Here is a 26591-nt window from a genome sequence, read left to right on the forward strand (position 1 = left end):
GCAGCCTTCATAATTCTCCAAAACAGACTGTATATCTTACACCAGGAGGGAGGGGGAGCAAGGAGTCTTTCAAAATAAAAGCATATTAAACCGTAAGTGGTTTGAGTTAAAGATGCTGAGATTTGTGCTGTGAGTGAAGGATGGACAGGATTAGGAGGAGTGTATGTCAGAGGAACAGCTCAAAGACAAAGAGGCGAGCCTGAATCGGTTTGTGTGAAGGAGCAGATACTGTGAGGACAGTGATGATGGAGCTCCCAGGAAACAGGAAAAGAGAGGAAGTTTACGGATGTATGGAGAGAGAGGGCATTCGGGAAGGCAGAAAACGATGGAGATAAATGATTAGCTGTGGTGACCAGAAGGACAGTTACATGACAGTTTGTCTGCGCCTTTAACCCAAGCCACACACACACACGCACACACACACACCACTGCAGTGGAGCTGCTCCCGGGTGCAGCTCGGGGTCGGCCTACATGTTCTCAGCCTGCGAAGCAGCCAAACCAGGACGGTCCCGTTACCACGCAGCTTCTCTCTGTGCTGGAAAATGTACGATGAGCGGTGTGTTGGGAGAAAATGAGACAAAAATATAGAAATCACTAAATCAGAGTCGTGACACTGACATCGAAATCCACGTCAACCAGATAACCTCATTGAAATGTAATAGATCCCATTCCTGACTCATCTGTGCGGTGAGATGTGAGGTGATGGGTGCAGCGGCAGCTCTGAGGATGGACTGATTATCCGAGGCCTCAGAATCAGCCGTTTACATTAAACATGTGTCTGGCTTTAAGCTGCTCATTTCTCTGCTGCACATTAACATCTGCACTGCCTTGAATACTTCGTGCAGAGCAGCGAAGCTGCTGCTAATCTATGCTTCATTTTTTCAGTACCATCACGGGCACCGTCCTGGAAGATCGGTGTGGAAACAGGAAAAGGCAGTTACATCGGATTCAGGAAGAACCGGAGAGACCGAGCGCGTCGGGCAGATGGAGGTGATGTTTGTGACTTTAAAAACTGCTCACTCACAACTATAACTCAAAGTTGGAGGCAGCTGAACATCCAGCCACTGCTATTGATTTATCGACTGCCCATTTAGAACACAGTATCAGCCAACAGCAAAGCCGACTCTGTTATCAAGTGGAAACTTGTGAATTATGGCCGTGCCTTAGTTCTTCCAACTCGTAAAGTCACGGGTCACGGAAGAGCGTCTTGGGAATTATGATAATCCCCTCATCAGCCTGTCTTAGCTCACACATTTCTATACTAATGAGGGCCTCGGGCTGCATCATTAGCTCTGATGAGGACCCTTTTACCTCTGATCTAATCTCCGGATCCATCGTTATCAAACAAACATCCTCATCCTTTCCTAATCTAATCCTAATTCTGACTCCAGAGATTTTAAAGACTTTTCAGTCACTTTTCCCTTTCAGAAACACTTCACTTCATAACTGAAGTACAACAAACGCAGCTCCAATCATGACAGTGAATCCATGACAGCTGTGGCAGCTTACATCAGTCCACAAGCTGTTCATGAAATATACTTTCCTTAATACACACACATGCCTGTCCTTCCCTTATTATGCTGCAGTCTGAGGAGCCGCCGCTCGCATATAAAACGAAATAGCCTCGGCCTCCGCCACCTAGAGAATACAGCGTAACATGAACCTCCTTCCCCATCTTAACACTTTCATCTGGAATGTAATTAGCGCAGCAAGAAGCTTAGTGCTCCGCCCTGCTCTCAGCCCCAACCAAGGTAACTCTAGGCAGGCCCTAATCCTCACTGCCTAATGGGATTAGCTCCGGAGGGAAGGGAACCCGTGTCACACACACACACAAATGCATTCAGAATCCAAACCTCTCCTCTGCTGCCTCGCTATCCGTATCTCTCCCTTTCTCCCCGTGCCATTCCACTAAGTGTTTAATAGGATTATACCGAAATTGGCCATTTCTTAGAAATCACATCTGGTCCCACTCAGTGTCATCACACTGATGATAGGATGGAAATGGAAAAAGAAGCCCTAAATTATGAGTCCACAAGTGAAAATCCGTGTGAAGTCATTCCAGCCTGATTTTAATTTACTGGGGAGTCACAGGTGTGACCTTTGGGTGGGCCTTTGGATCTGAGTGGACCAAAGCTACAGTAAACTCTGCAGCATTGATTCTTTGTGATGGGGGGGCTGAGGCTGTTCCCCTGTGAAAAACACGAATAACTCAAAGCAGATTTTACTCTCAGCATTTCCACGCTGAAGCCAAAGAAAAACACGGGACCCAGATTTGGGTTTGGCTCTTCGGTAGACTGAGCTAGACAATTAAATGACTCCTGTAACTGCATGTGGAACTGCTTTATTCCATCCATCCTTTTACTACTTTCACTGAGTGGCAGAAATCCAAACAGAGCTGCTCAGACTTCCCGGCCTCGAGCTCTTCTGTGGGGCATTCCCAAAGCAGCCGAGAGAGAAATTCTCTTCAGCGTGTCACGGATCTGCCTCGGGGTCTCCTTCCAGTCAGACACGCTGAAACACCTCACCGAGGAGACGTCTAGGAGGCATCGGGGTCACATGTCGGGATCGACTGTCTCCTTTCGATGTGGAGGGGCAGGGCTACTGTAAGGCCCGCCCCCCAATTTTAGGGGTGACGCCACAAATGTGCCTCAATGCAGACAACATTCATTCCCAGAGTCCACTGGCTATCAACAAATCTGCATGAAATAGCATAATGAGCAAGTATCAAAGGCATTAACACTTTTAATTGGAGCGCCCGGAGCAGCAAATGTGAGGAAGTGTCGGGGGGGGGGGGGACTGACTAAGCGCTCCACGTTCTCACTACGGCCGACAGGAAAGCACGATGACGGCAAACCGAAGGCTTAAAAACATCTGCAGCAGCGGTTTACCCAGAAACACCCACAGTTACAGTTTTACCAAAAATAATCTCTGACCTCACACAGGACACTCACAGGCTCCTGATTCCTCTAGGATACATAAGTAAACACTGTTGTTGTAAAGTATAGTCAATAGATCACAAATATGTAATAATATCAATGAGAATATGCTTACATACACACATATAACAAATAAATAAAATACATATATAAGTAAACATTGGCTGTAAGATAAGATAAGACTGTTCGATGAGGACCTTTTCTTAAAGTGGCTCCTTCATTGGTCATACTGTGTTACATAATCAAATAAACTGTAATACTAATGAAAATCATAATAAAGAAGTAAATGATCAGCTTCCGTGTTCCTCTGCGTCACCACTGCATCTCATTTCTCTGCTGACGTTCAGCTGTGAGGCTTCGTTATATTTCTATTCTTAATCTGAACACGTAACGAGTTCAGCTGCGTCCGACCAGCACTCAAGTCTGGGGACGACTGCAGGCCCAGCTGATACCCACGGACCCCGCCAACGATTCCAGTTGAACCAGCTGCCGGTCTAAGCAGAACATAACTGGGAAATTTAACAGGCGCTAGAAGGGAGCGCACTACATGAGATGTGTTCTTGGCCAGATGTTGTGGTTGCACGGATGTAGGATACGCACTACGGGCGGCTAACCCAACGCTCCGCATCCAACCTGACGACCGGAAAATGACAGGCGCGCACAGATGTGCAAACACACAAACACACAGCAGCATCAGCAACAGTTTCCAAATCACAGCTCCATCTCTGATCCCATCAGGGTGATGCTCTTGATCGAAAGCCCAGCAACACAGACCCTGAGGTGGGTTAGGGCTCTGCCAACAGCTGGGTCCTTTCCAGCACTCCCATGTCTTATTCATGGATATCCATCAGCTCTCATCACTCATCAGACAGACTCTCCGACAAACAAGCGCCGAGACACACGCATGCATGCAGACACACTCACACACAGACTAATCAAGGACACGAGGCAAAGTGAAACTTGATCTGCAGGAGCAAGTGAATCAAATTTGCTTCAATATGATGTGTGCTCTGGATTTGTGTGTGTGCGTGTACCTAATCCAGGTCATGAGCTCCACAGTGTCGGGATCATAAAACTCCCTCAGCTCTGATAACTCCTCCATCAGCTTAGGCCAGAACTAAAGGGAAAAAGACAAAGATGGAAGATTGTGTTTATGAAGCCCATAAGCAGAGCAGCAGACCCACTCATATTTCTTAGATAACATCTCACTGCTTCAGTGAACATAACAGGGAACATGGCAGATATTTAGAAGATAAATAGAAGGGAAGCAATCATTTTAGTATCCTGTTAGGATCCAGTTACTTTCACCATTTAGGCCATTTTCTTTTCCCTCATATCGTTCCACAGAAGAAGTGAAACCCCAACAAAGGGATGAGCACACACCACCAAGAAAACGGCCTACCTTGTAATACAGGAAACCGATCATCACTATAGGAACGGCGTATCTGACGAGCCTCAACTGCAAAAATGACAGAGAGAAAACAACTTTAATGAAATGAAGGAATATAATTGTATCAGAGGCAGAGGACAGTAAAGAGTCAGACAGAGATGCACAAAAATGAGCACAGACTGAGATAACAGACAGATAGAGCGGCTTTGTTCCCCACTATCATTTATCTGATTCGTGCTGCTGTCATGTTATGACCACACTGACACCTAGTGGCGGCGCTCGACGTGTCATCGCCCGCTCAGAGCACAGGCTGTGGATTAGACAGCATCACGGTTCACCTCCACATCAATCCAGGAAGTCATAAAAAAAAAAAGAAAAATCTCTCAAGAGTGCCTCACAGTGAGACATCAACGCCACTCACACCGGAGGGTGGTGACAGGCGTAATGTGCAACGTTACTAGACCTGGGAATCAAACCTCGGTGCCATCAGACACACATTTAAGACCAGAGTACACTCTTAAAATTTCTCTTAAATGAAGGTTAGAAGCTGCTCAGTGAATGGAAAGCTGTTCAGTCCGATCCTCCAGCCAGAAATAATCGAGTCGATCATTTTTCCTGCTTGCTCAAAGCTCCTTTCATGAAGAGTGAACAGGGGTTTGTTCCCGTGTGCTTATCCAGCGGCCGGCAGCACAGTGCTGTGGTTAAAGTGGGCCTTCGGCCCTGGGTAATAGCTAAAATAGCTCTTTACCTATGTGTGGAAGTGTGATAATGTAGTGCTCAGAGCATGTGCACATTCATCTAATAGGTCAATAAGTTGTCAGCCACACGCTCAAAATGAATGGGTGTGTAAAGTTAGTATGCCAAACAGGTTAGCAACCAGATAAACACATCTGACAGACACGGAGCCACATCTGCACTCAACGGGAGTCCCATTTAGGGGTGCCAACACCCTCTTCAGGATTTAGGTTAAACCGTTAACTGCAGTTAGAACCCGTTACAGGGTGCTGATGTCTGGGAGGTATCTTTACTGGGGTGATCTTCTGGTAACCAACCAGTTACCAGCTTCTCCTCATGCTGATGCCAAAAACAGGCTGCACAAGCAAATACCTCATGCTCATGGGATGTTGTCATAACGCGTTTTGATTGGTTAGTATTAACAATTGAGCAGATGAACAAACATAATCTGATTGCTTGGTGTTTGCACGATACTTGAAATTGACCTTTTCCTGAACTTGGCGTAAGCAACATTCAGGCGGCGTTTACGGTCTCAGCTGCTGTAACGGAATTTTTTTAAACGCAGTCATCGTATCTTTGTTGTTTTTACTTCATTAATGAATGATGTCACCCATCTAATGGGAACAAGAGTAGAGATTATTGAAGCCTGAATAGCATACATGTGAAACCTCTTAGACGTGAGCATATTTGGTGTACAACAGTGGTTCCCAAAGTGTGGGCCGCGGCCCCCTGATGGGCCGTGGCAGTTCTGCAGGTGGGCCACAGTAATAACAGAAATTCAGTTTGAAATTACTCACAAGTATGCATAGTTACATATTTATAAAAATGTATTTATTAATATAAAAAGTGAATTTTAAACTGGTAACAGGAGGTGGTTAGTTTTTGATATAACTCATAAATTTACTGCTCTTGTGTTAAAGTTTGTGTCCTAGTGACAAATGGCTCGCATATTATTTATTTTTTTTGATCAAATTTTGCATCACTTTCTCGTGTATTTTGAGGAGAGTGAAGATAGGTCGGCGCTGTGGGAAAACCGGGGGAAAGGAGGGGCCTCATGGGATGTTCTGGCTCTTAAGTGGACCGCAGCACTCTTGGCCTTTGGGGAACCACTGTTCTACATTAAACAAGTAAATTAGCTGCTCTTGAATGCTGAAGTTAGTGTGGAGACAGCAGAAGGTGTCAGACACCGTGCTCAGTGGTGAAGTCTTCTAGTTGTAGATTAGCTTATTTACAGCTTAATGTTAGCATTTTACCTTTGATGGCTGCATGTATGCTTGAGAGGACATAAAAGTATTGTAATCTCTGAAGATTATCTTGCTCTTATGGTAAACAGAGCATATTTCTCTGCAATAATCCAAACATCTTTGGAAGGACCCCACTGGTGTTTTGGTTAGCCTGTATTAAAAACACGATCAGCCCCGCAGCACTCGATTCAGAGCCAGAGGTGAAACCGTGAGCTCGTACCAGACGTTTAGAGTTGCAGCGGAGAACGCCGAAGAGCAGAGTCCACAGCTCAGTCCCGCACACACCGTAGGCCGCGACCGCACACATGTGGCCGGTCCATATGTACTTCATTCTGGGAGGAGAGAGAGAGAAGCAACATGAAGCAGTGCCGGCCTCTCGACAGTCTTTGGAGAAAAAAAGATCCCACCCTCCACAGATAACTTATAGAGCTTGGACTACAGGATGCCCCCTCCACACACACAGACTGTCTTTAGTTTAGTGCACGGGTTCGTGAGACGGTTCCACTGTGGTTGAATTTGATTTAGTGCCAAAAACACTGCATTATTTTTTAAGTTCTGATCCAAAGCGCATGAAGTCTAAAGCAAAGAGTTCTAAACAAATGAGAAAAAGATTAAACAGAGAGCAGCGAAGACGGGAGAATGAAATGAGCTGAAAAATTGTTGACAGGTGCGGAGATGGAGCCATGAGGGGGGAGGGAGGGGGGGGGGGGGGCAGCCTCACTGAAATAAATCTCAATACTTTTTTAATGCAAAGGAGCCGTCTGACAGAAACAAATGGCTTTCTGCACTTTTGGCCTCCGCCTCTTAATCAGCATTTTAGAGAAAGTGCTGAAATCAAACGTGTCACTTCCTGCCCTGCCCGACTTCTGCTGCGCTAAAAGCTTTGGAAGGTTTTTTTTTCTTCTTTTGCTCCTTTTGTGGGAATTTAATCAGTACTTTAAATCACCAACTGTGACAGCAATGCACTACATGAAGTAGAAGTATTAAAAATACTGCATAGCACGCGCCTTTCCACATTCTGCCCGCCACATAAATTCAATGATTTTCAACATTCCCACAGAAAGACCCCGACGCTGGCAACAACACTGCAACCAAACTGAAATGAAGCGACTCGTGAACCTGCGACAGCCTCATCGTCATGTCGCTAGAAACAAGAAAACTCCTGTTTCCTTTGTAACTGCAGGTTTCCTTTACTGCAGGAAGAGGAGGTGGTGATTCCACTGCTGATCTCAGTGCTTTTCCTCACAAACAGCCTAAAGTTAAAACACAGTTATACTTTCTTTGTGATCAATTGTAGATGTCAGCCTGTGTTTGCAGCCTGAAACGCGTTCGGCCTGGAACATTTACTGATGACGGCGGCGATCACAAATAGACGTCTGAGGTCGGGTGTGGGAGGCTCGAGCCACGGGGTGCATTAGTGACAGCACAGAGTTAGTGATGAGGCAACGTGCAATAATGTAGAACAGTTAGTGTGACGTGCTGCAGTTATTAACACTGCACAGGGGCAAAATTCAACTCAACGAGGTAAAAATGTGCATGTGAAATTATCCAGTAATCAGTAAACAGACCCAAACATGCTGGGCAAAAGAAGAGGAAGAGCTGAAGTGATGATCGGGTATCTTAGCTTATCTTTGCAAATAAGCAGTCAGTGGGTCTTATATGAACACATTATAGAGGCTATAAACAGAATGAGATAAAGCCAAAGGCAGTCATTTTCTCTTTTTGTTCATAACGTCACATTACAAAGTAGCAGAAACCATCTGTTTGATTTTTGTGAACAGGCACGGTTCTTTGTGGGTTACTAGAAAAATCAATAAATAACAAATCAAATTTCTTTACTGACATTAAATTGCAGATATAAGAAGCGTTCTGCTGGGAAACGTGTGTTTGTGGTTGCACACGATACCCGTGACTGAAGTGAGTGACATTTGATTTTAACGTCTGTGGAACCATGAATGACTAATGAATCGCCCGCCGTAGATACTGACATTAATCATTTCACCTATTTAAATACTCAGAAACAGATAAAACCATTTTATACATTTCTGTTCAAATAACCGAAAAAATAAGAAAATCAAAACCGGGCTGTGAAGCCCAGCGGGAGCCTGAAGCAGCGGCGCGGAGGCCGATGGCGGTCAAACCAATCATATTTGCCGGTCACAGTTCTGGTCTTATAAGAGTCTGAAGCCGGCGGGCTGCAGCAGGAAAGCTTCGAGCCGGGTGAGCCAAAACATTCAGGAAATTAAGGAGAAGAGGCTGAATGTGAAAGTCAACCACAAGAAGGACGATGCCATTCAGCGGTAAAGCCGAGGCGCCGGCACTGGTGTCGGGCCTCTGAGCCTGGAGGTGGAACCGTTCCACGGGGGGAACCTGCCAGCAGACTGTGCCATTAGATTAACCGGAGAGAAACAGGCCAGCGCACTTCTGTGCCAGCAGAAAGGACAGAAAGAAAACAGCAAAGCAGGCTTTTAGAGTCCGATTGTGAACATATGTACAAAGAGCATCTGTACAAATACTGCACGATAAACACGGTAAACTTTACCACAAAGCTGTGAGCAGCCTGCCTCCAACATCTTATCTTATATCTGGAGCTATTTCTCAGAGAAAGGTTTTATTTGCAGCGGGCTGAAATTTCTGAACTTAACTCCCAGAGCGGCACGGCTGCATGAGACGTTCAATGACTGTGCAAAAAAAAAAAAACATTTAGCCACTTCCTCCCTAAATAAACATATACCTGAGCAGCACAACCAGGTGTGAGAAATCCTTTTAGAAAAGAATGCTAGCTGAAATAATACTGCATATTTACAAGGAGACAAAGGTTATGACCTCTCTGAGGCCACGGGTGTGAGACAGTCCCTGCACAAAACTAGACTGAAACTCACCTAAAGCAGCAAAGCCACAGTGGAAACAAACTGAGACTAAAACGGGCTCGAAAACCAAAAAATAAATCCAAATAAAAACCTTTAATTCTTTAGTGAATCTTACAAATACGACAAAGATTATTTATAGTAAATGAAATGTTGGGAGACGGGGATTTGGGAACACTTTGCTTCTTCTGTCTTAACTTCAAACTTTAAATTGGGGGGGGGGGCATTAATTATGAACTGTACCTCCTCTTTTTGTCTCTGCTGCGAGTGTCACTGGATGGTGCTCGGCGCTGAGGGCTGATCAAGGCTAAAGCAGACCATTCAGACTCTTGGTGAGAGGCGTTTAAGAGCCACTTGGATTTTAGCATCTGCTCGCGACTTCGCATAATCAACTCATCAAGAGGAAAAGTACATTTGGAGAGCCCTGTCGGAGAACGTGACTCTTCGGGGACGTCTGCATGTAGATGATGCTACAATTACAGTTCTCACCTCATTGTGCTGAAAGCCAGGAGGCCGTAGAACAGCGTGTGCAGCAGATTATAGGCCACATCTGGACGAAACGCCACGGCTCGCCCCTCTCCAGCTCCTTTCCTCTCCTCGGCCGGACCTCCTTTAGGCCTGCTGAGAAACCCCAAAACACAGAGACACAAAAAGACAACAGTGATACATAAAACATCACATCCAGACGCTCGAGACGAGAGGCAGAAGGGAAGGTGGGCGGAATAGATATTCAGATTTCAGGAGCTGTTATTCAGATTTCATTAGTAGTTCGAACACAAGTGGACACGCAATACCACACACGCCCACGACTGTTTCCGTCTGCAGGATTCAGCACGCAGACAAACACACAAAGGCTCGAGGGCATGATGTCACTCCCACGAGTTGGCCTCCTGCACCGAATCAGACGGACTCTGGCTTCCATTTGAATACAAATCCAATCTGGCTCTTCCTTCTACATGAGCTGGCGTAAACTGGATTAAATTAATTCCTGAATTGGCAAATAGCCTTTGTTCTATGAGGTTAGCATTCCAGGCCTCCGACAGCAGAGCGCGAGCTGATATGCTAATGTGATTAGTTCAGTATGGCCCCTCACCTTGCACCACAGGCACCTGAAGCTTCAGGAGGCAGAGCGGGTTTGCAGAGCGTGAAGCAACAATATGGAGGCAACACAGGGACCGTGACTGGGCTTCTGCCTCATAATAAACGTCTCGTCTCTTTATTTTCTGAAGAGGTGAAACCATCCATTCATCTACACTTCACTAATTTTTATCAAAAGCTATCTGCCTATGAAAAAAGCTGGATCTGTGTGTGGTCCTGGAAGCCTTCTGGTTTTAAATCTGAACAATCCTGAGCAGGTTTTGACTGCATGAATGTAAAAATCTGCACTACAAGCAAAAGAGGAGAATCAAACCCCGAACACAGGCTACGGTTTCATTTCTGACTAATTTATCACTCCTCAACAGGAAGTGAGCAGTGACCTGTTATCAGGTTCCTGCTAACTGCACCAAAGCTTGCAGGCAGAGCTGGATCAGGTTCCCCTGAACCAGCTCTCAGTGATGCTGCCGTAGGCTCAGGCTGTGCTGGGGGGACCGAGTATTAGGGCTGTGCAGTATCACATCATCCATGGTAATACTGCTGCAAGTTTTTACGCAGCACCATGTGTTTACGTTCCCCAGTGTGCATCATAATGAGACAAGCCCAGGTGTACCTGGGAGTGAGAGCCGCGTGTGATGACTGAGTCCCTAAAAATAGGTCCAACCACCTCCAACAAAGCAAAAGATGCCAGAAAACTGTTCTCGCTGAAGGTGCAAACAACAAACTTGTTTCACCACTCGAGGCAAAAAACACACCACCGAGTACAAACCGGCTACGAAGGAGGCGATACGAGCAGCTGGTGAGGTGCAACCCAAATGTAAATAAATGGCTCCACCGAGCGCTCGCTAGCTGCACTCCATCTGACAGGAAGAGAAGCGGAGGATGGAAATCACTGATGCAGGTACACGGTGGAAAAACAGGGCTGCAAGCAGCTGGTTTGAAAGGCTCAACCCACGTTCCAACATCCAAAATACTGTTTTATTATGTGACAGTATTAGAAGACTCACAGGTGACGCTACCTCAGGTACTGCTACATTAAAGGGTTAAACACTTACTTTATACTTTTACCTAAAGTTTGCAGGGAAACGGCACCGAGGCTACTTTTGTGCTGTGTCACTGCTGTTGCACTATAATGCTGCTGCCTTCATTTACTCACACTTATAAAAGCTGCTGCTGGCAAATATCAAGAAAACGTTCAGTATTTTTTACATCATCAGAAATATCATTAAATGGACAAATTAACATGAAATATTGTAATATAATTTTGAGGCTATATCGCCAGCCCCTTCCCATGTGAACTTATAATAAATCCTTAGCAGGGGCTGGAGGTACAGCCCCTCCTCCATAACTTTTGTCTACGCTCCGTGTTGTTCGTAGTTTCTCTATGCGCCTCTTTTTTTCTCTTCCCTTTCCCATCAGCTCCACCCGCTCTGCCAGAAGTCTCTTCCTGTTAAAATGGAGTTCCTCCTTCCCACTGTCACCAAGTGCTGCAGGGGATCATAACCCTGAGGTCTTCCCTGTCTTAGATAAAGCACCTTAAGACCACAGCTGTGAGCTGAGATGAAGTGAACGTTCTGCAGAGAAACTTTGGGAATCATCTGGATTTTACTTTGACATGTAGCTTAAACGTGGCTGTCTTGGTACCTGAACTTCTCCCACAGAGGCTCAACGTGCCCCACCCACACCACAGAAACTGCCCGTGAGTGGGTAAAGGAACGTGGAGCGGAGTTACACAAGATGAGGCTGACATGGCCGATCGGCGTAACCTGTAACCACCTCTTCTTCTCATGTAACCATGTTCCTTTCTTCACTTCCTGCTGCGTCATCACCTACCTCAGGTTCTTCAGCGCTGCCGCCACCAACGTGCCGCTGAGCAGCAGCAGAGTGAGGATGTAGGGGTACAGCAGCAGAGTCCCAGCCAGGCGCTCCAGTGTGTCCAGGGGCAGTAGGCCAAAGGCCTCCTCACACAGATACAAACTGGCATCAAAATCCCTGCAGGAGGAGAGGATTTGTTTGCTTTCACTAAGAAAAAAAACACAATTATGAAATAGAGCCATAAACTGGCCTTGACAGAGACTGCACTTTCTCAGGGCCCTTCTAGTTACTGATGCATCAAGCAGCATTTTACTGCTGCAGCTGGTCCAAGTGGAGCCTGTCATAGGACAAGTCTGAGAGACTGTGAGATGATTAAAGGGGTGGAAATGGGACCAAATCAGTGGGCTGCATTCATCTTTTATACTTTTATACCATCTATGGCAGCAACACCAACTTCTTTAGCCTGATAGTTCACAGACTCTGGGAACAAGACCGCTGAACTTTGAAGCACTGAAAACAGCTTCAGGCTTCTAATCACACGCAATCAAATTAAGATAAGTCAGTAATCCATGTGTAACGAAGCAGAACTGACTGCTTTCACGAGCTCGTCGAATCAAAGGAGAGTCACAAAAATGTGCACGAATTTTATGTTCTTACTTTTTTTTTAAATCACTGTTGAAAAATAAATTATGTGAGTTAAAAAAAAAAGAAAGAAAAAGGAGTTATTGCTGCTTCTTCTTTCAGCCGCTCCTTTAGGGTTCTCCACAGCAGATCATCTGCCTTCATCTCCCATCATCTTCCTCCCCTGTCACACCAACCCTCTGCATGTCCTCCGGCACTACATCCACTCTTCTCTGTGGTCTTCATCTTCAGCATGTTCAAACCATCTCAGCCTCGCCTCCGTGACTGTGTCCCGCTGATGGACTCATCCTGCTCACTCCCAGTGAGGATCTGAACGCCTCCACCTCGGCCTCCTGCCTTTAATTTAAATCTATCATTACTGCGTCTGATGTATGGAGGATGCAAACTGACAGAACAAAATAAAATAATTACTCACTAAATAAATCCATACGCCACTAAGTACATCAACATTATTAAAAACACAAACAGGAATGAATCAAATTCGTTTTAATTTTATTTTTGGCAGATGTAATCCCCCACACACTGATCAACAGCCATGCTGATAAATAACTAAACAGAGTTGATACAATCGCACACGCGGAGCAAGACTCCAGAGATTAAAAAAAGAAACACTCGGAGAGACGAAATAAGTCGACGCAAGCGAGAGAAACAGGAACAGAGGGAGGCAGCGATGGAGTGTGCGCTGCATTTTCCACAGCCTCCTGAATAATTGAAGCGCCAGTTGTGTAGCACTGAGTTGTGAGCTGTGTTATCTGCCACCCTGGAGCAGCCATCCAGTGGCTGCGCTGTTCAACACACACACAAGTGCACACACAAAGTATCTGATCAATAGGAGGTCTGCTGGTGTTACCCTGCCATCTATTATTCACACACCATAACACTCCAGGTGCTACAACACTGGTGCTTAGTGAATAACAGAATCACTCTGGATCGAGTCAGGAGTTGTGTACCAGCGCACACAATATAGACTTTGTGTATGCAATATGCATCACTGTGCAGGAGCACTGACGTCACATACGGCCATATTAGAGCAGGTCTGGACCACCTTCAATAACCCAGGTGTGTGGGTCCAGTGTGTGTTTATGTGCTGTAGGTGTTTATAAGCAGGTGTTCGTACCTGGTCGGGCCGAAGGCAAACTTTGATTTGATGAATTTAAAGATGTGCTCATCTGATCTGAGCTGAAGGGCTTTCTGTAAACACACACACACACACACACACACACACACACACACACACACACACACACACACACACACACACACACACACACACACACACACACACACACACACAGATAAGGTCATCAGATCAAGGATAAAGATCAACCTGTTAAATCGAGTGAGTTAAATGAGATTACACCCTACCCAGGAGTTTTACATTTAAAAGGAGGAGGAGGAGGAGAGTAGTGAAACAAGGGAAGGACGGTGAGCATGTATAGGAAAGGAAAGGAAGGAGCTGAGGTAAGAAAAGAGAAACAAACGATGGGAGCAAGGGAAAAAGAGGACGCCTCACCTTGGCCAGGTAGTTGATGGTGATGGTGAGGAGGAGAACCATGGTGCTGTGGAGGAGAAGCTTGCCCAGACGAACCAGCAGGCTTCCTGTTTTTAGACCGGCCTGCACACACGCACACACACACACACACACACACACACACACACACACACACACACACCAACACGAGGCGAGTCAGTGCATCTGTGACAGCCTCACTGCAGTCTTACATTTAGGAATGTGAGGAAAGCTGACGCACATCTTTCCACATGCACACAGTATACGTGCATCAGACCACGAACCCGCAACAGCACGGGTCGTTTTTCTGATAAATGAGACAGACTGAGTCACATATTAAAATCATCAATCACCATTTTCACTGGGCAGCATCACAAATAAACAAAGGGTTTCCGAGTCGTTACAGATGTCAGAAAAGTGCCTTTTTCAAAATTCCTGAATACTTCTCCTCGCAGACGTTACATTCCCATCCTGCACACAGCCTGTAACTTCTCAGAGTGACCCCTACCAAACTCCAATTAGTCAGCACAGTAATTACTGATCATGTTCGAATGCCCATGGTTATTTACAACATGGATACTGTGCAGAGCACGGAGCGGCACAGATGGGCATCTCAGTGTTTTTGTGGGAGTTTTTCATCTGAAGCTGTTCTGATTCTGGACACAAAATGTGAGAATCTATCAGCTTTTCCACTGAATTAGAAACAGTCTCACAGCATGCCTGTGAGATCTTCCAACTCCACGAGCTGGATATTTGCCCTGGAACACTATCTGTGAGTTTCTAACAGCATGGTTAGGCAGCTGAGGCGCTTGTAGGGAGACTATCAGTCCTAACTTAATAACCTCTAATTGGATGCATTTTGCCAGTTGTGGTGCTGAATGCCACTATTAGCATGTGAACTCATGGTCTCACCATCGGTATGCCCAGGTGCATTTCTCCTGCAGACCTGCTGTCATCAAAACCATCAAAGGTACGTATTTAAAGCTTAATCCAGGCATTAAATGCCAACCCTGTCTGCCAGGGCTGAAGCAACATCTGCAGAGGACTGAACACATGTTTCACACACTAATGTGCTACAAGCTTCAAACCAGAAACTGGATAAAATCATTCTTTCTGAAGCTACAGGTAAATCTTAATGAATTTGCTGCAAAGCTTAAAGTCTCTGAGCAGAGGCGTCATTTCTGATCACGTAAAACCTGAAAAGGAGACAAAACACAGGAAACACAAAATGTGTTAAAACTGCATTTGACAGCAACTGTGTTTAACTCAGAGATTCCTGAAACTGCTGTAAAGGTGCCAGATACAAAAAAACTAGGAGTTTTAACAGTAAAAACACACTTTCTCTCTCTCACAGTGAAGTAACGCAACAACGTAACAGGGCCTGGAACACGGGGGGGTGTCGGGGGTCCTCTAAGCCTGTCGAAGGACGATGGTGGAGGAAATCTGCCAAAAACCTGGACATCATCACTCATTAGTTACTGCTGAGCTTTTTCTTCAACCAGCAAAATATTCAAACGCGCTGAACTGACACGTGTTTGAGTCCAAGTTAAGCTGCGTGTCCAGCCTGAAGTCACCAGATTCATAATCTCAGGATGACTTAAGTCCGACACATGTGAGGAGAATCATTACGTTTATTTTAAGGATTTAAATATTTATCTCTCTACTCCTGAATCTCTTTTCATCCTGTCACATTAAAGGTTTCTGCAAAGGTTCCCGTGATATGATTTAACTAAATTACATGTAGACCTGACAGGAAACTGCATAAAAAATATCTCCTGCAAACACCGAGTGCAGCACAGGTCTCTTCATTTCAGCTAAATATAAAAAAATAATCTGTGTTTTGTAAACAAGCTCCCACCACTGCGACTCCTTCAGTGTAACCTCGGCTTCCTCCAGATCTCAGACTGTCAGCGCTCGTCGCTGCATCCACCTCTCACACGTGCTTACCTGGCAGTGTCTGATGAAGAGCGCGGCCACTATGAAGCTCAACACCAGTGATCCCAGTATCATGGAGTTACAGAACTGGAGAAGCCACACGCTCAGCAGGCTGCTCACTTGGACGAGGTACAGAGTGGTGACCTGAGAAACACACACACAGCGGTTTGAAGCGGTTAACGCGTGATGATGTCAGTGCTCACTGAAATGTTACTCTGACAGGTGATTTCTGATAAACTCGGACAAACTGAAGCCACGACTTCTGACATCAGCCAACATACGCGTACAGCAGAGACCGTCACCAACAGCTACTAAAGGCTGCACGATGTGGGACGACATTTCTTACATCCCACTGCTGTCCCGTTTCTTTAGCCCCTCCCTTATTTCCAAAGGGATCGCCACAGCAGGTGGATCTGCACATCTGATTGGACACGGATTTTACACCTGACACAACCCTCCCATGTACACTGACTTGGGACCAGCACTGGGAGCACACCAGCTCACTCTCTATCCTCATGGTGGTTATAGGCCCCTCCCTGAGTGTTGTTCTGCCTGTCAAAAAGGAGTTCCTTCTCCCCACCATCGCCAAATGCTTCCTCATATGGGGATCATCAGAGTGTTGGGATCATCCTTCTGATATTGGAGGGATTTACCTTACAATATTAAGGGCCTTGAGGCAACTGTTGTGGTGAACCGGAGCATACATCGACTCATGGGCATGAACGTCGTGGTAATTTTAGGCTTTTAATGAATTTTGAACCTTTCATTTTCCAGGGTGGAATGATTGTACAGCACGCATCTTTAATGCATTTAAAAAGCTGGAATTAGGTGCACAAATTTGAATTTTATTTCGGATTTTCTCTAATCCACACCGGGTCAAAAGTATGCATACAGACTCAAATATATACATACAACCCTGCCAATTCTTGGATAAATGTCTCTTAGCAAGTTAAACCTCAACCATCAACAAGCTTCTGGGATAATTTGGGATATCTGAAACTTCTGACAAAGGTTTTTGTTCCTTTACTTGCCCCTCTTGGCCTTTTTGATAACTAATTGAAGGGACGTGACCTGGTGTTGCAGGAATTGGCAGAAACCAGCAAAATGAAGGGACGTGGATCTCACGCATCCATGGAGCTAGTCTCCCGAGACGTGATGAGAAAAAGACCACCATCCTGAGTGAGCCAGGACATGCCACAGGAAGAAGAAAATGGAGGGAAGAGATGAATGTATGCAGTTGTGAAGGGTGCTGGAGTGTCAGAGGTCAAGTTAAAGAAGGCCAACAAAGCATCTGACAGAGAGCACAGAGACGCCACGTGAAGGAGGAAAGTATCCTGGAGCTACCGGGATGGTCGGGAGAAGTCCCTGCGCCTGGAGATGTTTTAGGAACCAGGCCGAGAACACTGCTTACCTTAACTGTGCACAGCTTTGCACAGCCTCCTGCAGGAGCTGCACAACTGCAGTGTGCATCACTGATAAATGTTTTCAGCATGACATGGACAATATTCCCTAAAAACATCTGTGGACGATCAAACTGTCGTCATACCAGGAACATTACATAACTGACCATATTTAGGCTATATCTGAAAATAACCCAGACATGAACGAGTGCAGCCTGAAAGTTATTTTATACTTGTTTAAAAAGGACAGAGCGGGGTTGCTAACAGCAGAAACTAAAGTGAGATCACGTCAGTGAGTTAGCAGGACTTTTGGTGCAGCTCGCTCTGTCCGTGCTGGCAGCAGCAGCTCTGCCTGTATGAGGTACGCAGCACGCCGTGGGCCCAACATCAGTGAGAAGTGGCTTCCAGCTGGCGACCTTCCAGCAGGCCCCAGGCCACCATCTGAGATGCAACAAGCAGAAAAGCCTCATAGGTGTTCCAGCTACCTGTGCACCTACCTGAGGTAAGCTACATAAAAGTGAGGCTATGGGATACATTTGGAAATGCAGGGCGTGTTACTAGAAAAATGTTCTACATCACAAATATTTTATTTGTTATAAATAAAGCAAGAATTCCAATTTTAGTTGAACATCATGATTTTTTTTTTAATGAGGTGAGTCCCACAAATGAAATTCTACTCAGCTCCACTGAGCAGGAGTGAAAATATCAAAGAGATGAATAGTTCGAGCAAATAACAACCATGCACATGGCAAACACCGCGAGCAGCGAGAAATAGAAAATTCTGCTATTTGTAATGTGGGTGAGCCGGCTGCGAATGTGCGTCTGTGCTCCAAAGATCAGGAATAGATTCCCGGGAAAGTAAAGTTTCTTGCTTTCCAATCAATACGAGCTTCTCTGATGGTCTGAGCTTCTCCTCACCTTTTCTCACCTCTCATGATGCAAAAGCTGACCTCAACCTCAGCCCAGCCCTAACAACTCTTATCTCTGCCTACTCCTCAGTCTTTAGATATAAATCCTCTACAGCTACAAGAAGAGTTTGATATGATGCTGCTGCTCACTGAATCACAATTGTGCAACAAATTATCTGCAGCCCAAAAGCTTTTCCCCATAACTCAGTCAGCTGTTACACTCTGTGCTATCATCAATACGGTATCACTGTTTAATATTTGGCAAATTTTCAAGCACCTGGAAAAGCCTGTGGACTGAGTGGAAACATGACCAGAAGCTGGGGTAGCGAGCAGTTTAAAGTGAAAGGTGCCATCTCAGAGTTCCACCTCTGGTCCCTTTAAACATCTGGCCCTTCTCACCTGTGCAGTTGTTATGAAGTCACCGCAGTCCAGGGTGTAAATGACGAGAGCCTGAACGAGCAGAATGAACTGGTTGAACTGCCAGGTGAGACAGAAACAGAAGGTCGTCACGTACATCAGCCACACCATCACCTTCTGAGGGAACACACACACACACACACACACACACACACACACACACACACACACACACACACACACACACACACACACACACACACACACACACACAGAGTGGTTAGATATTTAAACTGGGCAGCTAAAGGCATACACTCTAATGGCACTTCTTCTAAATTATTGAGCGGAGCACCTCGTCAGGCTGATCTGTGGTCAGCAGCTTTGATCTGCAGGGCGCGGTGCTTACCTGCTGCAATGTGGTGAGCTGAGGTTTGAGGTAACAGGTGATAGCGGTGACCTGCAGCGCTAAGAAGGGCAAAGACCAGTTCTCTCTGAGGGAGATGGTGAACTCCACCCGAGTAGTATCTACCCTGAAAGGAGAACGAGTGATGAAGTGATGAAGAGATGGTGTAAACAGTTTCAAAAATCACGAAAGGCCACAGAGTCCAATCTGCAACTAAAGGCTAACCCCCCCCATCCCAAAAACAGAGGCTGAGAGGGTTTCTGAGGTTTACGGTGCGTACTGCTCCAACTGGACAGCAGGGAAAACACCAGAAGGGCTTTTCTGAATCTATTTAAACTTTGGCCTGACTTCCAACAGTACAGAAAACTAAGTCCACACACCGGCATTAGCTCCACAAACTCTGCCTGGAAGGTCCACCAGTGACCGACTCACAGCAGCCACTTTACCCTCGTTCAGGACGTGAGCCGGTGCCTGAGCCGAGTCACGCTGACGTGTGAATTTAAAGCGCCTTTATGTTCTAATGTAAATATATTTGGCACCAGTGTACTGATAATGTATCGCAGGATACTCAGGATGGACCGTCAGAGTCCGGCCTGCACATCGACCGAAACATTAAAAACACGTTTTAGAAAAATATTCAGATTTGAGGGGAAAAAACATCCAAACAGGTTCGATTTAGATCTTAATTAAGTTAATTAATCTCATTATTTGTACAAGATATCATAATTAAATTCAACCTTTACTTTACTGCTGTCCTCAAACTGTTAATCTGAGGTGAAGAGAGTAAAATACAAATTAATACAACTTAAGAGATAAACCAGAATCACAGCTTTGTGTGGTTCAAAAAAAAGCAGCTTTATAGAGGGGGTGGGATACAGATACAGAGCAGTCTGCCCCCACTGCACCCAAAACTTTATTTAAACTCTGCTCACACTGCAGCAAAGAGCAGAAGTTTAGAGGAGAGGCTCTCCGGGGCGCTGACTCCCACACGACCTGAATTTCTGAAGCTTTTCTGACCCTCTGATAACATCTGCTCACACTGCTGACTAAAAATCACATCTGAGTAAATCAGGCCACTGATGCTGCCTGAAAACTTAGTGTAATATGATCCACCCCTTATTATATACATAATGTATATGCTCAGATGCTGCAGAAGGCAGCAAACATCCACGGTTTGGGATTTACAGCCTATCAGCTCTAAATCCAGACGAAGCGAATCCAAAACGCAGAGTTCAGCTTTCAGAGGCGTCTGAGCTGAAAGCTACCAGCAGAAAGCCGGTGTTATCTAGGGAAGTCTGTCTGAGCAAATGGCAATTTTTCCATCATCAGGGGAAAACCAGGATCAGCTGTGATCATCATCGGCATCAACTGACTTTATGACCAAGTTAACAGACGAACCATCAGCAGAGTCATGAAGTAAAGCTAAGGCCCGGTCACACAGACCTAGAGACGGGTCAGCGATCATCTGGCAAACCGTTCACAGGGAACAGTTTGTATCAGCTGCTGGTGAGTGGTTGGTTATAAGTAGGTATACACTGAACACCACCGTGTTACTGCTTTGGTTGCTATCCAGCTGCCACAGTCCCCAGTAGTTTGTGAGGAAGTCACAGACTTGTCTGCAAACACTCCCCATTTCCTCTCTAACAGCTCATGAAACTTGGAAAAAGTGCAACACAAACCGGAAACGGAGAAAATTCACCTTTGCCAGAGCAATCACCACCCTGAACTCACACACTCACCCACTGTAACTGTGCAATATTATATTATTCATACTGAACAATATCTGACATTCCTATATTGTGTAATATCCAGTATTCATTCACCAAGTGCAATATTCATCATCATTATTATATGTATACACATATTTACTTTTCTTACAATGTACAGATGCACCAATGCATGTATATATTTTTATACATTCTATTTTTTTGTATATTTTACACATTGTTTATTTCTGTATATCTCTTGATTATATTGATCATACTAGATTATAATATTTTTATTTTAGAGAGTTTGATTTTCTGTTACATGGCACTGAACAGGAGTGGCCCTCCAATCTCATTGTACATCCTGTATAATGACAATAAAGGCATTCTATTCTATTCTATTCTATAAAAGCTGTCCCTTTTGAAACTCAACTCAACTTTATTTACAAAGCACTTTGACCAACTGCATTTGATTTTAAAGTGCTGTACACAACTAAGAACAAACAAGCAAAACACAGACATAAGATAAGGAAAGAATTAATAAATAAATAAAAACCACAGCTAAGAAAATAAACAAAGAAAACCAACATCTCAAACTGAGTTAAAAGCCAACAAGAAGAAAAGTGTTTTAAGAGAGGACTTAAAAGCAGAGAGTGAGTCAGCCTGCATAAAAGGGAAGATCGTTCCACAGTCTTGGGGCAGCAACAGTTTTTAGGAACAGTAAACGGCACAACTTTTACTTTGAAGGCGAATGTTCTCCTCTTCCAGTTTGTGTTGCACTTTTTCAAGTTTCACTAATGCAGCTGCAAATATCTCAGCATCTTCCATCTAAGCTCCGGGCGACCAAAGGAATCTAAAGGAGGTTTCTGAGGCGCCCTCGTGGATAAAGCCAGCCCTGCGTTTGCTTTCAGGAAGTCAGAATCACCGAGACAACTTCAGAAACAGGTTTTTGTTTTTGCTTTTTATTAGTATTTTGTTTTTGATTGCAGTCCTGTTACAAATGATTCAACAGCTGCTGAAGGAAGTGTTACATTTTCCACGCTGCAGCTGATAAGATGATCCAAAATAAGGACTCTTTGTGTTACACTGAGATGAAAACTGCCACAGAGTCAAGTGCAAGAAGAAAGGGACTAACTGTGTCCTCTGTGAGTTCACGCACACACAGTTATTACTCACCTGTTAAGGATGTACCAGAATGCAGTGAGCGCACCAGCCAGCCAGGAGCCAGACAGAAGCCACGCTGTGAGGTACAAAGCGATCACATACACAGCTTGGAGCGAGAACACTGTGTAAATATAAAAGTACACTGGCTCCAGATATGTCTGGGCACCACACACACACACACACAGACACACACACACAAAAGGAAGGCATTAGTTCATTAGGCACTGCGACTGAATGCACAGAGTTGACAACAGTGACAGCGACTGACTGGGGCACTTGAGAACACGGTGGCATTTTCAGCGTTGCGTCTGATATTTCGCCCCCTGACATTCTCGTCTCTCGCTGAGACGGCTGATGAAGCTTAGTGGCTGTTTCTCAGTTAATTGTTATGCCAATACAGAAACCTTTTCCTCCAGTGTGACAAGTGGAAGGGCTCCGAGTCATGTCAGCTACAAAGACAGAAAAACAAAAGGATGCCACAGCGCCTCAAACACCTGCTATCTCCTAATGCGACTGTGATCGTTACAGTAATAATGACAAAAGAAAATACATTCTTCAAAACACCGGAGAGACGCTCTACGTTCTTCCCCCGCACTAAAACGACGTGTTAATTAACAGGACAAATGACAACAGTCACACACAGTCTCGCTGGTGTCGCTGTAGCCTTTAATCTGTTGCCTGGATGACTGGTGAGTCTCGTCTTACCTGTATGGGCAACAATCTGTAGAGAACACTGAGGAAGACCTCTTGGTAGATATTCATCCGCTGTAAGAGGTTAATGGTCCTCTTGGATTCTGTCAAGTTGTCATGGATCAGTTCTTGGAGCCCTGCACACACACACACACACACACACACAGACACACACACACTATTATTGGCTTTCTGACAGCGAGGGAGGAAGGACTGTTAATGTTTCTCTGAGCTCACTCGGCGCCGTTAGACAAAAACAACTGTCTGAAATTTCACTAAAACCACAGCTTGGTCTGCCCGAAGTTCCTTAATTGCTCAAAGCACGCTCAATTCCTCAAACTTCCCTCCGTTTCCTGAATTTCATCGAACTAAATACTGTTTGTTGTGCGTTTCTGCAGAAAGCTAAATGGCCGTAACACCAGCAGCAGCTAATACAGTAAAGCATGTCAGAGTTTCCTGCAGTGCTTTATGGGAGATGCAGGCTGCCTTATCTCCCACCGCTAACATCATAAAAAATAACTACTTTCTTTATGAAATAATAAAACAACTGTTGAGGAAAGAACGATTTGGTTTAAAACATTAAAAATGGAACAAATGTGCCCGACGTGCTGAAGAAGGGTCTGTCCTCACCACAGAGGCCTCGATTCAATTCAGCCCCACCTCCCTCACTCCCCCTGTCACCTTCCTATCACCTTCCTGTCACCTACCTGTCACCTTCCTGTCACCTACCTGTCACCTACCTGTCACCTTCCTGTCACCTACCTGTCACCTTCCTGTCACCTTCCTGTCACCTACCTGTCACCTTCCTGTCACCTTCCTGTCACCTTCTACAAAAGAGCCAAAAATATAAATCTTCCTTTTGACCCTTTAACACCAAGTGTATCATATCTGATACATGAGTTTCTGTGAGTTACGAAGCAATAAATTACAAAGAAATGCAGGGTGTAGCAAACTGATACAGAGTAAAATTGATTCATTCAAATGAATATAAAAAAAAAAAAAAAGTAAGATTAAAATAGATGAATTTTCTGGCAGTTATTTCAGGGTTCAGTCTTTCCAGGGTTAACTGGGCTGCTGATTTGGTGACTCTTAAAGTAAACTCTTAATCAGCCCTACTATTCAGGCTGATTTTGGTTTGTGGCCTCCTCCTTCACCTCTTTGGACCCCAAACTGGAGACTGAAGTAAACGCTGGACTGCTCTGATCTTCCAAAGCCAGCCAAGGCCATGAACTCTCTCTACATGAAGATGTAAGATTTCTGTTCTTGTTACTTGTAAATGTTCCCATTGAGTCAGCACTGAAACAAAAAGCATATTTACACAGCACGTTACAGACCTTTTTAAGGACTGCTGTGTTTTTACTTTACATAACCAGTCGATGTCTCCTGATTCCCGATGTGTGGCTGACATCGCTTACAAACACGAGCCCAGAGGATCATCATCCCCTCTGCTTTAGTGCACTTCAAGTGCTCTTGCTTTTTGGGCTTGATGGTCTGCAACCTCCCTGCTTCAGTCCACTCTCACCTCTCATCGCGGCTGCTTTAGGCAGACAAAGGCAGGCCGGTGAGCACGGAGGAGCTTTTAGCAGTTTTTTACAGCCTGATATTTTCCTCTGATGTTGGTGGGAACACATCAAAGGGGAAGAGAAGGTAAATATTGGACTTAGATCTGCTAAGCTGCCAAAAACATTACTCCAAATGAATGCTAATGTCGGATGCTGGATGTGTCAACAGGGAAAATATTTAAAAGGTGATATTACATCAGTGTTTTGCACTCAGCTGGTTTCTTCTCCCTTAAACTGAAAAGAAAAGTTTTGTTTATCAATCTCTGAGGTTTAAAGTATAATTCAGGGTGATGATAACTTAACTGCCAGGGGCACCAAAAGTAGGGAGGCAGGCGGCCGTGGTCTCCCCTCACTTTATGCTCCACTCACATCTTTTTATGAACATTTAAATTTCAGGGTTGTTTGCTCGTTTTTAACTAAATCCTTTCTAACTTTCTTCCAGCACCTTTAGTTAAAACACTGCATTCAAAGAGATGAAACAGGACATCTGAGTGTGGAGTCTGACAGTTATTAGCAGGGGGGGGGAGTAGGTTTAAATTCCTGGCCAAATGAGGTGTCAATCAAAATGGGAGGGTCTAGCTTGCCATATAAAATGTACTACATACGTCCCGCGAACAGGACATGGCCACTGGCCAGTTAAGAGTCCAAATGTAACGGTGAACGTTTTAAAGGCTGGCCGTTGATGAAAGCCTCGAGCTCCGAGGGGAGAGAAGCTGGAGAATTGAGGCTCCAGCACAGCACGAACAGTTCAGAAACAATTTGAACTCAGAGGGAAAAAAAGCTCTTTATTAACTGATTACGTCGTGTTTTAGACTGCTTATTGCTAGCAGATCTATTCTGACCCAAAGTGCAGCTGTGACCGGTTCTGAATGGCGGCTCTACAGCACACAGCTCCCCCCCTCTTCCAGGTACTGTGTACTGGTGGAGAATCTTTTAGTGGCATGCAGTACCGGACCGTACCGGCTTAGTTTCACCCCGGTTATCAGTTTATTTATGAACTAATAACATCTGTGTGTGAAGTCAGTGTATGAATGAAGGCAAAGGTTAGTGTTAGTGTGTGTGTGTGTGTGGCGCTGCTGAAGAGATGAAGGCAACCTAAACCCTGTGTGTAGAGCCCTGCACAGCTGTGCCCAGTTCAGCCTAACGGGCCTCCCTGCCTTCAGACCTGCAGGAGGAAACCGTACAGGCTGAGCAGAAAGGGGGAGGGGCCATAACAACACTGCTATAATGGTGGACGCTCATATTAAACACGACCTAAGTTTCACATAACGAGGTAATCACGTGCTCAGCTTCAGACTGCACTAAATCCTCTTTATCCACATAAATTTGGCTCTGTATGATGTCACAAAGGGAGGATGCTTCTTTTTATGAGGGGCAGCCAATCAGAAGAAAGCAGGCTGAAAGGGGAGGGCAGCTAATATAGCTTCTTTCAGACAGAGAAAGGCAAAGTACACATAAATCATGATTATTTGAACTCAAATAAAAACTGAAGCTCAAATTTAACATGAAATAATGAAAAGGAAGACACCTGAAATGATTATAATAATCCTTGATTGCACGGGACAGAAAAATGAGCCAAAACAAGCACAGGAGGTCAGAATGAAGGCATAAAGATGTCGATGTTAGACTTCTTCCTTTTACCCTTTCCAAATAAAATGATTAAAATGTTTCTTTTTCACCTCGTCTGTCTTTTAAAGCCACGTCTCTGATCTCAGTAATAACTGAATGAACTGAAATAACCCCAAAACACATGAAACAGAATTACATGTTAGGATGACACAGAAACACTGCTGCTGGTGTTACACGAGCCGATGCCCACACTGATAGCATTATTCAGTATTAGCTCCTCGGTGCAGTATCATAAATACGTGTTTGCTTTGACTGAAACAAAGTGTGACATGAGCGCGGAGCGAGGGCTGAGCTTCTGCTGCAGGCTGGGATGTGTCAGCCCGATTACCGCTGTGTTCTTGATCCATGTAAGACCATAAAAACCGGCACTGTTTTGCATAAACAAGGTGCACATTACCACCCACGCACATGACCCGCTCGACTTTGTTCATTCATTTTCGGCGTTTGCCGTCACGTCTTTCTTTCTTTTCCAGCGGATTCTGCGTCCTACCTTCCTCCCTCATTGGGATTCTTTCTCCTATTTTAGCTCATTTATTCATCTCTCCGTCTCATATCCCTGCTTCTGCTTCCTTTCTATCCTTTTTTCCATTCCTGCTTCCTTTC

At 45.0% G+C, this 26591-nt stretch overlaps 1 protein-coding gene across 3 annotated transcripts in view; it reads right to left on the bottom strand.

Annotated features, from left to right (window-relative positions):
- The window catches only part of dpy19l3 (dpy-19 like C-mannosyltransferase 3), a 64724-nt gene that overhangs the window by 20584 nt on the left and 17549 nt on the right, over positions 1-26591 (bottom strand). For all 3 annotated transcript variants that reach the window (XM_030720839.1, XM_030720832.1, XM_030720827.1), the window contains 12 exons: positions 22813-22934; positions 22120-22265; positions 19241-19364; positions 18877-19011; positions 16182-16313; positions 14238-14339; positions 13842-13915; positions 12101-12259; positions 9662-9793; positions 6526-6637; positions 4339-4395; positions 3971-4053 (listed from right to left, as the gene is read on the bottom strand). In XM_030720839.1, coding sequence (XP_030576699.1) covers positions 3971-4053; positions 4339-4395; positions 6526-6637; positions 9662-9793; positions 12101-12259; positions 13842-13915; positions 14238-14339; positions 16182-16313; positions 18877-19011; positions 19241-19364; positions 22120-22265; positions 22813-22934 — 1378 coding nt within the window. The remainder of the gene's footprint in view (positions 1-3970; positions 4054-4338; positions 4396-6525; positions 6638-9661; positions 9794-12100; positions 12260-13841; positions 13916-14237; positions 14340-16181; positions 16314-18876; positions 19012-19240; positions 19365-22119; positions 22266-22812; positions 22935-26591) is intronic.

This window comes from Archocentrus centrarchus, chromosome 3 (genome assembly GCF_007364275.1).
Source record: "Archocentrus centrarchus isolate MPI-CPG fArcCen1 chromosome 3, fArcCen1, whole genome shotgun sequence".
NCBI lineage: Eukaryota > Metazoa > Chordata > Actinopteri > Cichliformes > Cichlidae > Archocentrus > Archocentrus centrarchus.